At 46.7% G+C, this 15,727-nt stretch overlaps 1 protein-coding gene across 1 annotated transcript in view; it reads right to left on the bottom strand.

Moving 5' to 3' along the window:
• Positions 1 to 15,727, bottom strand: part of LOC140409636 (snake venom metalloproteinase BjussuMP-2-like) — a 52,736-nt gene that overhangs the window by 13,636 nt on the left and 23,373 nt on the right. The window contains exons 6-12 of the mRNA XM_072497970.1: positions 14,225 to 14,301; positions 13,530 to 13,662; positions 11,277 to 11,330; positions 8,583 to 8,654; positions 6,844 to 7,016; positions 4,158 to 4,239; positions 815 to 951 (exon numbers count right to left, since the gene is read on the bottom strand). Of these exons, the coding sequence (XP_072354071.1) occupies positions 815 to 951; positions 4,158 to 4,239; positions 6,844 to 7,016; positions 8,583 to 8,654; positions 11,277 to 11,330; positions 13,530 to 13,662; positions 14,225 to 14,301 (728 nt within the window). The remainder of the gene's footprint in view (positions 1 to 814; positions 952 to 4,157; positions 4,240 to 6,843; positions 7,017 to 8,582; positions 8,655 to 11,276; positions 11,331 to 13,529; positions 13,663 to 14,224; positions 14,302 to 15,727) is intronic.

Consider the following 15,727-nt stretch of genomic DNA (forward strand, 5'->3'; position numbering starts at 1 on the left):
GATGAGGGTCAAGGTTGAGAAGGCGAGACCTTCATGAATAACGTCAGCCGGTCCGGTGCTGCCAGATTGCTGGCAAAGCCACATTCTGATGGCGTGTCTGCTGTGTGGAATGGAACCTTAACCTACAGGGCTTCTAATGGAGTCACATGCTGGTCCAGCTCAGCTTTATCCCTCATGAGAGTTAAGACGCATAACCCTGGGGAGAGAAGGAATCAATAGCACGACCGTCAACACCAACTTGACGCATGTGTTGATAAATATGATGCCTTTTTATTGCAAGAGTCTGGGTCCTCCTACCCCCATTTACAACAGGGCTCTTTACAATTAGTAGTTCCTTTTGCGTTCAAATGGAGATAAGCCAAATGTACTAGGCATCGTGTTCATCATATTGGCATTATGCGTCAATAGAATAATGACCCTGCTATTAGAGCTACTTTCGCTATTGCTGAGTGGAGGCACAGCCACTTACATAAAGAACAGCCACTGCGTTTTAAAAGATACCTCCACATGCAAAGTGCTTTGAGGCTTCTCAGCAGGCGGACAAGGTGCTACCTGAGCGCATATTTTGGCACATGATGGGGGTCATTTTAACTTTAGCCGATAATCAGTGGCACTCAATGAAGGCGGTGAAAATGATCACCGGGAGAGGTTTACGAGTAGGCTGCTTATTCAATATTGCAGATCAGCCATTGGCAAAATGGCCCCGCTTGGTTTGTACATAATTGTTACACAGAAAACAATTTTTAATTATTTCTAACGAATGATCTTGAAAAGCTCATCGAACAGAATGAAGATAAATGTTAATTGTCCTTACACAGCTGATGTTGCCATCAAGCACCTCCCAGAGGTGACAAGGCAGTGACAAGTGGATGTGTCATGATGCATTCCCAGATTGTGACCTATCTCATGAGCAATATATTTAGCCACTTCTCTGGTGCTAGCCCACGTACCCTGCAGATGTAATGAAAAAATGGCATTCATTAGCATGACACATAAAGCAACAGCTCCACCTTGATATAATCTTCACATACAATGTGAATTCATCGACAGAATCATAGATTATCATAGAATTTACAGTGCAGAAGGAGGCCATTCGGCCCATCGAGTCTGCACCGGCTCTTGGAAAGAGCACCCTATCCAAGGTCAACACCTCCACCCTATCCCCATAACCCAGTAACCCCACCCAACAACCTTAAGGGCAATTTTTGGCACTAAGGGGGGTGGGGAGGTGGGGGGTAGGGGGGTGGGGTGGGGGGGCGGTGGGGGGGGGGTTAATAACAAGGTTAGGTTGGAAAGGCAGGGCTTGTTCTCCTTGGAGCAAAGGAAATTGCGGGTAGATTGAACAGAGGTCTACAAAATTATGACAGGTTTGGCCAAGGTCGCCAAGGAAAAGCTCTTCCCCTTAATTGACTTTATTAAGATTATTGGATACCGATTTAAGATATCGGGTGGGAGATGCAGGGGGAAATGCAGAAGAACTTTTTTACACAGTGAGTGGTAATGGTCTGGAAGTCGCTGCCCACGAGGGTGGTTGAAGCAGAAACAGCCAATGACTTCAAAAGGAAATGGGATGGACACTTGAAGGAAATAGGAGTTGCAGGGACTGAGTGAGAGAGCGGGACTGACTGGATTGCTCTGGGGAGAGCCGGCATGAAATTGATGGGCCAAATGACCTCCTTCTGTTCTGTTATTGATTCTATCTCTCCAATCCCACCGTCCCACTCTCTCCCCTTCAACCTCTCTTCCTCTATTTCAAATATCTCTTCAGAGATGTCAATGTCACTGCCTTATTAACTCCCATTGTTTCAACAGCCCTCTGTGCTGTTTAGCACAGGGGCTCTCAGGGGCTGTTTAGCACAGGGCTAAATCGCTGGCTTTGAAAGCAGACCAAGGCAGGCCAGCAGCACAGTTCAATTCCCATACCAGCCTCCCCGAACAGGTGCCGGAATGTGGCGACTAGGGGCTTTTCACAGTAACTTCATTTGAAGCCTACTTGTGACAATAAGCAATTTTCATTTCATTTCATTTTCAAATAAACATTTTGAGACGTTTCTCACTGACAATTTTAAACTGACCTCGTCACAGACTCGCAAACAGAGGAAACAGTCTAAGTACCTGTTTAAAACTATTCATTGTTTAGACAAATCGGTACTACATTTCTGTTGTAATACAAGGCAAGCAATGAGTCTGTGTTAAATTACTGCGGTGATTTATTTAACTAAGAAGAACTTCATATACAGAACTGTACAACTACTATACAGGCCCAGTCCCTTCGACTCCCAAGCTAACTCTGACCAAACACCAACAGCCAAGTCCGTGCCCAAACACCTGATGGCTAACATTCATTTATTCCGTCCCCATAGGCTCAGGGGCCTACCACGTGACCCGCGAAGGATCACCCCTTAAAGGGACTACGTTACCACAAATTCTTTTTAGCCTTCTCCTAACCGGTGCAATAATCACTCTAGATCTTGATTTTCACCATACTTGACCAATGGTACATATTTCTTTTCTCCCTGATAGCTGTTAAATGAGAAGAGTTTCAATGTCTTAATCTAATTCCACGTGGGAATACACATTTGGCACAGAACTGGTTGTAATTCTGCTCTACTTGGCAATCCTATAGTGAGAGGAATCACGCGATTAGCAGGTGCGAGAATTGGCACACTCACGTAATATTAGAGTTTGGAAAGATTGCAAGGGGGAAGTTAAGAGAGCTGCAGCTGTATCTGACCCATGCTTAATACAATTCTATATCTAACCAGCGTAATAATTGAGCTGTGCTATTTCTGATCCTGGTATATTTAACTTCTGCGACAACTGACCTTTGGATTCATTCTTGGGACGTAAGCATTGCTGGCAAAGGTCATTATTTTTGCCCATCCCTAATTGCATTTCAGATAGTGGTGGTGAGCTGCCTTCTTAAACCGCTACAGTCCACATGCTCTAACTTGAACATCTGTAGCTATTATGTACCATCTTAGTCGATGTTTCATCTGACTCATGCTATATCTAACATTACCTGACCCATGTTATAACTATTTTACACATTAGCTGATTCACGCTCACATCTGATGCCGACTTTATATGATTCTGATTGTACCTGATCCACATTTTATCGATCCACACTTTAGATATGATTCTCTGGCCTCCCCACAGCTGTGTGTTTCTTGGTGGCAGGAGGCAGCCCACCATTGGCCAGCAGCGGGTTCCTCTGGTCCCGGCGCTGTCAATGGGATTCCCATTGAATCCACCCCACGCTGTTGGGAAATCCGCGGCGGGGATTCGCCATCAGCAGGGCCGAAAAATCCCACCGGCGTGAACAGCCGGAAGATCTCCTCCTTTGTCTGATTCAGGTTGTATCAGGGCTACACTTTACCCGATTCACATTTGGTCTGATGCACACTTTATTATCTCCATGAATCCCAGAATTGTTACAGCTTAGAAGGAAGCAGCACGGTAGCATAGTGGTTAGCACAATTGCTTCACAGCTTCAGGGTCCCAGGTTCGATTCCCGGCTTGGGTCACTGTCTGTGCGGAGTCTGCACGTTCTCCCCGTGTCTGCGTGGGTTTCCTCCGGGTGCTCCGGTTTCCTCCCACAGTCCAAAGATGTGCGGGTTAGGTGGATTGGCCATGATAAATTGCCCTTAGTGTCCACAAAGGTTAATTGGGGTTACTAGGTTAAGGGGAGGGGGTGGAAGAGGTGTGTGCTTGAGTGGGGTGCTCTATCCAAGGGCCGGTGCAGACTCGATGGGCCGAATGGCCTCCTTCTGCACTGTTGATTCTATGATTCTATGAAGCCATTAGGCCCAGTGCGTCTGCACCAGCTCTCCAAACGAGCAGCATGATTTAGTGCCGTTCCCCTGCCTTTTCCCACTTACCGCTGCACATTGTTTCCATCCAAGTAATTATCTAATGCCCTCTTGAATATCTCAGTTGAACCAGCCTCCACCACACTTCCAGGCAGTGCATTCCAAACTCCAACCACTCGCTGTGTGAAAATGTCTCAGTGTAAATGGTCCCTGGATTCGGTGTCTCAGACAATGATCACGCCTGTTCTATATCGGACCTTAATGCTGATACAAGGTGCTCCTTTCGGCCACATTCACCTCAACAAGCACAAAACTTCATCCAATAGATCATCCTGTGCAAAATACCTGGACAACTCCTCCGCTTCTCTCCTTTGAGCACATATCATTCAGGTATGCTTCCCCTAGCGACATTCGAAAAGGCACACCACTGGAGGAAAAATAAATAAAGGGGAGAGTTGTTCCATGAAAAGGCAAACAAAGTTTGATATAAAGCAGTATTGGCAGCAAGGCACCCCCTTTAAATAGCGTTGGAAATGTTAATATCTCCAAATACTTTTCATTTGGTCAGCAACCACAGTACTATTACTGAGGACACAGATCTACTGCGGCCAGCCTGTCTCAATAGAAAATGTAAATCAACAGCTCCCCTCAGTGGTACATCACTGTAGAGCCCCAAAACATCCCACAACATTTCTTACCATGTCAATTCAAAAAGCATGCTAATGGAGGTGGACATGCATTTCGCCGCCCTCCTCTCCCACAGTATCTTGAGGAGAAAGAGGGAAAGGTGTTAAGTGAGGGAAGTTATCGAGGTCTGTGGGAGCTGAAGAGCCATGATGTGGAGATACCGGCGTTGGACTGGGGTGAGCACAGTACGAAGTCTTACAACACCAGGTTAAAGTCCAACAGGTTTGTTTCGATGTCACTAGCTTTCGGAGCGCTGCTCCTTCCTCAGGTGAATGAAGAGGTCTGTTCCAGAAACACATATATAGACAAATTCAAAGATGCCAAACAATGCTAGGAATGCGACCATTAGCAGGTGATTAAATCTTTACAGATCCAGAGATGGGGTAACCCCAAGTTAAAGAGGTGTGAATTGCATCAAGCCAGGACAGTTGGTAGGATTTTGCAGGCCAGATGGTGGGGGATGAATGTAATGCGACATGAATCCCAGGTCCCGGTTGAGGCCGCACTCATGTGTGCGGAACTTTGCTATAAGTTTCTGCTCGGCGATTCTGCGTTGTCGCGCGTCCTGAAGGCCGCCTTGGAGAACGCTTACCCGGAGATCAGAGGCTGAATGCCCTTGACTGCTGAAGTGTTCCCCGACTGGAAGGGAACATTCCTGCCTGGTGATTGTTGCGCGATGTCCGTTCATTCGTTGTCGCAGCGTCTGCATGGTCTCGCCAATGTACCACGCTTCGGGACATCCTTTCCTGCAGCGTATGAGGTAGACAACGTTGGCCGAGTCGCACGAGTATGTACCGCGTACCTGGTGGGTGGTGTTCTCACGTGTAATAGTGGTATCCATGTCGATGATCTGGCACGTCTTGCAGAGATTGCCATGGCAGGGTTGTGTGGTGTCGTGGTCACTGTTCTGAAGACTGGGTAGTTTGCTGCAAACAATGGTTCGTTTGAGGTTGCGCGGTTGTTTGAAGGCAAGTAGTGGGGGTGTGGGGATGACCTTGGCAAGATGTTCATCGTCATCAATGACGTGTTGAAGGCTGTGAAGAAGATGACGTAGTTTCTCCGCTCCGGGAAATACTGGACGACGAAGAGTATTCTGTCGGTTGTGTCCCATGTTTGTCTTGTGAGGAGGTCGGTCCGGTTTTTCGCTGTGGCGCGTTGGAACTGTCGATCGATGAGTCGAGTGCCATATCCTGTTCGTACGAGGGCATCTTTCAACGTCTGTAGATGTCTGTTACGCTCCTCCTCGTCTGAGCAGATCCTGTGTATACGGAGCGCTTGTCCATAGGGGATGGCTTCTTTAATGTGTTTAGGGTGGAAGCTGGAGAAGTGGAGCATCATGAGGTTATCCGTGGGTTTGCGGTAAAGCAAAGTGCTGAGGTGACCGTCCTTGATGGAGACGAGTGTGTCCAAGAATGCAACTGATTTTGGAGAGTAGTCCATGGTGAGTCTGATGGTTGGATGGAACTTATTAATGTCATCGTGTAGTCGTTTCAGTGATTCTTCGCCGTGGGTCCAAAGGAAAAAAATGTCATCGATGTATCTGGTGTATAACGTCGGTTGAAGGTCCTGTGCAGTGAGTAGGTCCTGTTCAAACGTACGGAGCTGAAGAGAACCAAGGGATGGGGTAAAAAAGTGAAGTTGAGTTACAAGATCAAAGAGAATGTTTCCTCTGGTGGGGGAAGGACATATCTGGATGCCATCAATGTAAGGTGATTACCAAGAAATCCAGTCGGGAATTCAAAAGAAACCTCTTTATCCAAAGAGTGGCAAGAATGTGAAACTTGTTACCAACAGGCAGTATCGGTACATTTAAGGGGAAGCTGGATACATACATGAGGGTGAATGGAATTGAGGGGTAAGGTGATGGATTTAGATGGGTGGATGCTCGAATGAAGCATAATACCAGTATGGACTGTTTGTCCGAGGTAATCCTATGCATGATCAGTCATGATCATATTGAATGGTGGAGCAGATTTGAGGGGGCCACATGGACATAAGAAATGGGAGGAGGCTCATTTGGAGCATAAACGACAGTTGTTTCTGTGCAGCACATATACTTTTTGGCTGGGATGCTCCGACTCCGCTGTGGTGGGACCCGGCGTGGGGAATGCGGCAAGCCAGCCAAAAATCCATTGACTTTCGGCCACATCGATCCCAGCCGCCAGATAGGCTGGAAAATTCTGCCCTGTGTAATTGAAGAGCGTGGCTGACTTTGGGAGCGGTTTGTGCATTACAATGGGTGCTTTCAGGGCTGTAACCTGCCTACTGTAAAGATTCCTACGCAATGATGCCAGTCTAAATCCAGCAGCCTGGTCATTCTACAATGGCACAGACCCACAATTACCTGATAAGTTGGGCGTTATCATGATGTTTCCTTGGCACAAGCTCTTTGCTTCTCCATTTCATAAAGTTTAGCAGAGCCTTTGAGGTATCCCCGCTGGAGCCAATCTTATTTTCATTTGTCCAGATTTCTATGCCAACAAGAAAAATCTGGATATTTAACTCCTTGTGGTAGATCTGAAAAACACAGAATCCCAACAGTGGGCTTAGAACTTGCAAATCCCCCTGAGAAATTCTCACTCAGGCTTTCCGTCGCTACTGCCCTTCATCACATCATCAATGATGCAGCCATGCCCATTCCTCCATCACGCCTCCTCACTCTTCCACTCGTTTTTAAACTCTACTTCCTTCACTGAACTCTCCATTTCAGTCCCGTGGTGTTTTCACTGACAAGTGCGCTATCTAAATCCAAATAGTTATGGATAGTATTGCCTCAAGCACCGCCATGAAAGGCCCCATCACTACAAGGACTTCAGCAGTTCAAGATGAAGGTCCACCCCACACCTTAACTGGGTTGGGCAATACCTTCTGGAGACAAAATTCCTTTGCTAGAGACACTCACATCCTGTGATCAAAAACTTTACTGTCTTTGCGGAGAGGGAGGGCTCATCGAGGGTTTTTTCACATCGCAAATTACAAAGGCAACCGGTTGCCATGGTTTTATTGAATGGAAGATTGTGCAAAACTTTAAGTGCCTAGTGACCTACAGTGGTAGTGCTTGGTAATTACAGAAAGTGAGGCAGCACTTAGCATGATTCTGAGCAGGAGACATGAGATTGTGAAATGTGCTTCACCGCAAACTTGTCCGATCGCCCTATCGCTGTAGATATGTCCTTTCCAACTCCGTGAAGGATTGCACTGTCTTTTGCAATGAAAATAAGTGCTTATGGAAAATGTTTTAAAAAGTTTACACGGCTTGGTTCTTAATGCCCTGATAACTTTTCTCTCTGCTCGCTCTCGGGAACCCAACATATTTATCATTCACCTTACATTCAAGGTAGTGAAATCAAAACCCGGGACAGTCTCCTACTCGAAACCATTCCTTTCCAGGCCCTCAACTCCTTAAAACAATTGCTCCTCTCTTCCTCTTTTAAAAATCTTTTAAAACCCAAGTTTTTTTTAAATAGATTTAGAGTACCCAATAACTTTTTTCCATTTAAAGGGCAATTTAGCGTGGCCAATCCACCTACCCTGCACATCTTTGGGTTGTGGGGGTGAGACCCATGCAGACACGGGGGGGGAATGTGCAAAATCCACACGGGCAGTGACCCGGGGCTGGGATCGAACCCGGATCCTCGGCCCCGTGAGGCAGCAGTGCTAACCACTGTGCCACGCGCCGTCCCTAAAACCCAAGTTTTGTAAGGAGCAACAGGTCCACACTGAGTTGGTCGGGTAAAAGAGAACTTACTTTATTTCACAATTATCTATTGTGTACAGTTCCAGTAGCTCCTTACTGGGCTTTCACTCGGTGCCTGGCTGTCCGACTCTATTTATACAAAATCAAGTGATAATTGTTAAGGGTCCCCCCACCCCATTATCGGGGAGCTCATACTCTGCGAGCTCCGCGGGGTGATGAATCACCCCTACCCTGCAAGGCCCTTGCGGGTTATAACACCAAGGTTGGCTGTTTTAAGTTAATTATCTTTTGCCATACTCTATACTCTTTCCATCCTCAGTGGGGTGCTGTATGCACTTTGATCTTTCACCTGGACTGCCCAGTAAGGAAGGCATTGTTTCTCTTACCTGATTAACATGATGTGCTAGAGTAATCAATGTCTCCTGCGTCTTTCTGAGGTCCCCTTCATTTTGGAGAAACTGTGAAAAGACAAGATGCGAGCGAGTGGTTCGGATGTGCTTACGAAGAGAATGTCAGTAATGAACTTTTGAAAATTGATCAACGGTTTTTGTTTTGTTCTCTTTTCTCTTTATCCTCCTCCTCCTCTGAAGGGTTTGTCTCACTATGAGATTTAAACCAGACTGTTTTTTTTTTTGGGGGGGGCAGCAAATAAGTTCAATAAGCCCACAGAAAGGCTGGGATTTTCCCACCCCACTCCCCTTGGCAGGTTCTCCCGTGGCCTATGCAGCCTGTCACTGACCACCAGCGGGGTCCCGTCAAAGTCTACGGGCTTTTCCCTGGCTCGCCCGCACCGCCGCCGCCAGGGAACCAGCCACAGGTGGGCGACTTCAACAGGACTGAATGTTGGGCAGCATGGCGGCACTGTGGTTAGCACAGTTGCTTCACAGCTCCAGGGTCCCAGGTTCGATTCCTGGCTTGGGTGACTGTCTGTGCGGAGTCTGCACGTTCTCCCCGTGTGTGCGTGGGTTTCCTCCGGGTGCTCCGGTTTCCACCCACAGTCCAAAGATGTGCAGCTTAGGTGGATTGGCCATGATAAATTGCCCTTAGCGACCAAAAAGGTCTGGTGGGGTTACGGGGATAGCGTGGAGGCATGGGCTTAAGTGGGATGCACTTTCCAAGGATCGGGCAGACTCGATGGGCCGAATGGCCTCCTTCTGCACTGTAAATTCTATGATTCCCACCTGTGGGAAGGGTCTGAAAATCCCACCCAAAGTCTCCTACATTTCTAATGTTTCACCATATTTTGCAATTCTATATCTCTCTCTGGGATCGTATCCAAAGAGCCATTTTTGCAGTTGCCCATACAAACTGTAGTCGAAAACGTGCACGACCATTTAACGATTAGATTGTTCGTATATTGTCATACTTTCTTTCCCCTCTCTTGGAGAATGCTGCAGATAAGTGTTGGAAAAATTTTAAAGGCTGATTTCAGCCACCTGAATGCTCCTTCTGTGGGCAACAAGTCATGAAATGAAAATCGCTTATTGGCACAAGTAGGCTTCAATGAAATTACTGCGAAAAGCCCCTAGTCGCCACATTCCGGTGCCTGTTCGGGAAGACTGTTACAGGAATCGAACCGTGCTGCTGGCCTGCCTTGGTCTGCTTTTAAAGCCAGCGATTTAGCCCTGTGCTAAACAGCCCCTCTGGAGTAAGGCTTGAACCCAAAGCTTCAAACCCAGATCCTTCGGGCGTAATTTACCGGCCGCATTCCGCTGGAATCGGGACGGGCGCAGCCAGTAGATCCCCAGAGAAGCCTCCCCCGGGATTCCCAATGGGCATTACACCTCACGAGATCTAACCAGATCTCGCAAGACGGCGCTATCTAGATCCCGCCCACAATGGGCCGGACCCAATCTCTCTCGGTTAAGTGTGTTTAGAAAACCATTTAAACTCTGCTAACGCCGTATCGATCGGCCACCCGCATCAATCGGCCTCACCGAGAATATCCCAGCTGAGTGTCGATTAGTACAGGTCCCCACACATGGAGACCAGATATACTGGCACTACCAAAATGTATGAGTTTGCAAATACAAAGCTCCCTATCTGTCGTGGAAAATGAGATCATAGTCTCATAAATCCTTTTCCGAACTAAGTTGCACTGATTGTTTCATTGTCCTTCACGATATCTTAGTCCCACAAAACCTCTGCCTGTATAAGCTCTATCGAACCTTGCTTCTTACTTTTAACCTCTGGTTCTTTAACTTGTGCCTCTCTCAGCCACATGAATGGCTTCTTCTCTCATCTGCTGGGATGGTCCCCAGTGCCCCCGTGGCCACACAGTTATTTTTCAGCAGCCGAGCAACGAGCATCGAGAGTCGTGAACACCGCCCAGTCCATCACACGAACCTGCCTCCCATCCATTGACTCCATCTACACCTCCTGCTGCCTGGGGAAAGCGGGCAGCATAATCAAAGACCCCTCCCACCCGGCTTACTCACTCTTCCAACTTCTTCCATCGGGCAGGAGATACAGAAGTCTGAGAACACGCACGAACAGACTCATAAACAGCTTCTTCCCCACTGTCACCAGCCTCCTAAATGACTCTCTTATGGACTGACCTCATTAACACTACACCCTGTATGCTTCATCCGATGCCGGTGCTTATGTAGTTACATTGTATACATTGTGTTGCCCTATTATGCATTTTCTTTTCTTCCCTTTTCTTCCCATGTACTTAATGATCTGTTGAGCTGCTCGCAGAAAAATGCTTTTCACTGTACCTCAGTACACGTGACACTAAACAAATCCAATCCAATCTAAGTCGGTTGTGATTTGGAACAAGAACTTTTACCGATTTCCCCTCCCTGCATCACCCCAGCAAAGTCTTTAACCGTTGGGTGCGAAAGCCAAATTTAGGGAACTCAGGCCAGGAATCAAACCTGGTCCCATCTGTATATTCAGTTACTATAACCAGGCATTGTATTTACCCATTCAGTTAGCAGGACAAAGTTCTTTGAAGGTGAAGGGGATGGCTGTTGAGGGACATGGAGTTCAAGCACAGATTTCCCATGATCTGATGAATGGCAGAGCCAGATAGAGGGGATGAATGGCCTTCTAAGTTCCAATGAAAAAAAAATTACCTCCTCTCTGTCAGCCACAAGGAAGAGCTCGATGCTGAGATTGGCTTTGCGACTCTGGGAAAGAAGGATGAGAAAGATGAAGAGGAAGAACACAATAATGAATACATGTCCCCATTAATCTCTTACTTACACAAGTGAAGAATAGTCTGCACTTATAAGACGCTTCATCGTGTCTCTCAGACACCCAAAATATGCCACATACAAATATAGAGGGAGGTGGCGACGGCACAGTGGTATTATCCCTGGAATTGTAAACCAGAAATGCAGGTTAGTGCTCTAGGGACCCGGGTTCAAATCCGACCATGGCAGATTCAATAAAAATCTGGAATTCAAAGTCTAATGATGACTATGAAACGAGGGTGTAAACCCATCTGATCATTGTCTGGTCTGGCTGTGACACCAGACCTATAGTAATGACCTAGCAAGCCACTCAGTTCAAGGCTGATTAGGGATGGGCAATGAATGCTGGCCTAGCCAGCGATGATCACATCCAATAAATACACAAAAAAATATGTACTCTGAAGTGTCTGCTCCTATGTAAGTCAGCATACTGCCATTTTGGAACACCACACAAACAGTAATGTAACAGTAAATGTCGATGATGGTGCTGTTTAATATTCACACCGGTCTCAGTTTAATTTCTCACTTCAAGGAGAGAACTTCCTCGCTATTGCACAGAGTGTCAGCCCTCGATTGTGTACTCCAATCCTCAGGTGGATTTTGAATACAAGCATTCTGCTATCAGAAGCAAATTAAACACTCCAGTTGAAAGTAGTTACGCCACTGTCAAAAGCTATTCATCAGAGCGTAGGAACAGGAGAAGGCCATTTAGCCCCTCGAGCCTGTTCTGCCATTTAATGAAATCGTGGCTGATCGGTGATCTAACATGCCTTTGCCCGCTATCTCTGAATACATTTTTTTACAAAAATCTATTTGCAGGTTTAAAATTAACAATTGATTCTACCATCAGTTGCCCTTTGCAGAGTAATGTTACAATCATCTGCCATTTTTGCCTGGCTCGAATCTTTAGCCAACCCCCCCCCCCCCCCCCCCAGTCCTAGACTCCCAAACCAGCAGAAATAGTTATTCTCTATTTACTCTATCTGTTCTCCTTAATCACCTTTTAACCGTCTAAATTCCTGGAGACACAGCTGTTGTGTTGTGCTTCTTCATGTAGCATAAGCTGCTTCCTTGATGTATACTCTGACAAAGGAAGGTTCAGACTTGGAGATAGCTTTACACATTTATTGAACAGTTATCAATTCTCCTACTTGAGTTCGGCTCTCCTGCTAATCTTACTATAATAACTCAATCTAACTAACCAGTCTGCTCTAATCCATGCGGTGGGTGTGATGCTTCCTGATCTGCCCCTGTCTCTCTGAGTGTCAACTATGGAAAGAGAAAGAGCATGTGTGCCCTGTCCTTTTATATGGGTAGCCCCCTTGTGGTAGTGTCACCTCTAGGTATGTCTTGACTGCCCATTGGTCGTGTCCTATCTTACTGACCTATTGGTTGAATGTCTGTGTGTCATGATGTCTCTGGTGCTCCCTCTAGTGTTTACCTCGTTGCAGTGTACCTACATTAACCCCTTGTGCATTTACAGTGATGCATATCACCACAGCAGCCATGATTTGTGTCATCTCTACTTGCAATTAAACTTTGATGGACTATAATCATTGTGATAAATCTATACTCTACACTCCCTTCCAAGGCCTTGAGTGTGGTGCCCAGAACTGCTCACAGCACAGTTATCTAACTGGGGCTTTTTTTCACCCTTTCCTTTGCCTCCATACCTTTCTTATATTATGGAGATAAAAACTGTTCACTCTCCTGTACAAGTGTAACATCACTTGAGCACTGAAATTTGTTCACCCATTTTCACATTCTATCTTACCTTTATGCCACTTTGTCTCTTCACGCTGCCTTTAACGCTTCCGTGCTCGATACAACTTTGTTGCAATCTCTTCTAAATCCAACCTATCACCGACCTACTACTTTGCTCCAGCTGCTATCCCGCATCTTATAGAATATACATTTCTCCCTCTCTTTAGCTCTGAAGAAGAGTTACCCGGCCTCAAGACGTTAACTCTTGTTTCCCTCTCTGCTGCTGCTTCCAGGGCTGCTGGGTTTTTCCAGCATTTCCTGTTCTAATTTCAGGTTTCCAGCACGCAGTATTTTGTTTTCATGATAACATCGCTTCTCTGCTTTTCAGTTACCCCCCTCTAAAATTAAAGGTCAGCCTTGATTCCTCACCACCAGTTTCTCGGGGGATGGGGAAAGGTGCCTCTTTGTGCGGACGCGTCCCAGCCGGCTCACTTTGTGGTTGTGACTGCTGCCTCGCACAGGATCGATGCCATACTGCTTATCTCCAATCGATACGTAACCGCTGCAAAAAGAGGCATTCATAGGTTCTCAAAAAAACAGAGACTTAATTTTGGACAAGGCCAATAGATATTGGGTTAACAGAAAGAAAAGACCGGTATTTATGTAATCACATTTCATCGCCTTTGGGTGTCCTTGATACAGCCTATGAAGCATTTCTGGCGTGCAAGCTACTCTTGTTATGTAGGAAACACAGCAGCCAATTTGCTCACAGCAAGCTCCCACAAACAAGCGATAGTGAAGCGATCTATTTCAGTGATCTTGGATGAGAAAAATATATTGACCAGGACAGAGGCGAGAAGTAACCTGTTCTTCTTGGAAACAGTGCCAGATCTTTCAAAGCTACTCGAGAGGGCAGGTGGGGTCTTGCTTTAACATTTCATCCAAAAGGCAGCGCCGCTGGTGCAGCACTCCCTCAACACCTCACTGGAGTGTCAGCCGGGACTGGGGCTATAACCCATGGGAACTTATGATTTGGAGGCAAGAGTTCTACCAATCGGCCACAGCGAACCTCTTAATGAACCAGATTGTGTGGTTCACTCATTGATTTAACTATGAGGCTATACCTGAGACCTTGGCAGGTGCAAAGAGACACTGAAGAGTCTTCTACTCCCTCAACGGAACCCGTGTAGCAGCAGTGATTCTGAAACATGAGAAGTGTCTGATTTAATGCTTCGATTGTCCAAGAGCATTTCATAGATTCATAGAATTTACAGTGCAAAAGGAGGCCGCTCAGCCCATCAAGTCTGCACCAGCCCTTGGAAAGAGTACCATACTTAAACCCACACCTCCACCCTATCCCCGTAACCCAGCAACCCCACCTAACCTTTTTGGACACTAAGGGCAATTTAATTTCTTACATCTTCTTACATCCTTCTTACATCCCTCACAATGTTGGTGCTTACTTTAATAGATATATGTACGGATAAATTACATTTTTCTTCCATTTGCTTTCCAGGTGTTCACACCGCTCCACGGCATTGCTTCAAAGTTACTGGTTACTCTCCAGTTCCTCTTCCAAGGAACCAGATGTGAACTCAGCTATTCAGCAACGATATTCATCACAGAGGAGCACGATCATATATCACGATCATCAACGCATGTGCAATGAATCATAGAATCATAGAACTTACAATGCAAAAGGAGGCCATTCAGCCCATCGGGTGTGCACTGGCCCTTGGACAGAGCACTTAAGCCCCTAACTCCACCCTATCCCCGTAACCCAGTAATCCCACCTAACCTTTTTCGGGCATAAAGGCAATTTATCTTGGCCAATCCACCTAACCTGCACATCTTTGGACTGTGGGAGGAAACTGGAGCACCCGGAGGAAACCCAAGCAGTCACGGGGAGGACGTGCAGACTCTGCACAGACAGTGACTAAGTCAGGAATCGAACCTGGGACCCTGGAGTCGAGAAACAACAGTGCTAACCACTATAACCACTATAAGGGCAGCGCGGTAGCATTGTGGATAGCACAATTACTTCACAGCTCCAGGGTCCCAGGTTCGATTCCGGCTTGGGTCACTGTCTGTGCGGAGTCTGCACATCCTCCCCCTGTGTGCGTGGGTTTCCTCCGGGTGCTCCGGTTTCCTCCCACAGTCCAAAAATGTGCAGGTTAGGTGGATTGGCCATGCTAAATTGCCCTTAGTGTCAAAAATTGCCCTTAGTGTTGGGTGGGGTTACTGGGTTATGGGGAAAGGGTGGAGGTGTTGACCTTGAGTAGGGTGCTCTTTCCAAGAACCGGTGCAGACTCGATGAGCCGAATGGCCTCCTTCTGCACTGTAAGTTCTATGATATGCTACCATGCCACCTGTAATGCTAACAGGGATTGAAAGTAATAATTAATAGCAGGAGTAGGACAATTGCACTCCTGGAACCCCACCCCCTACATCCTCTCATCACCCTACTAATTGATTGGCAGTGATCAGGTTTGGGATTTACAGGGTGCTTTTCCCACCCTCTTCCCCATCCCTAGATTAGGGACTCCAGGAACGTTGAGGACATTTGGCACTCCCCCCTTCACCTCCATGGCTAAGCGCAGCACAGTCCAGGGGACAGGCCTGACAAT

This window comes from Scyliorhinus torazame, chromosome 3 (assembly GCF_047496885.1).
Source record: "Scyliorhinus torazame isolate Kashiwa2021f chromosome 3, sScyTor2.1, whole genome shotgun sequence".
In the NCBI taxonomy this organism is placed as follows: domain Eukaryota; kingdom Metazoa; phylum Chordata; class Chondrichthyes; order Carcharhiniformes; family Scyliorhinidae; genus Scyliorhinus; species Scyliorhinus torazame.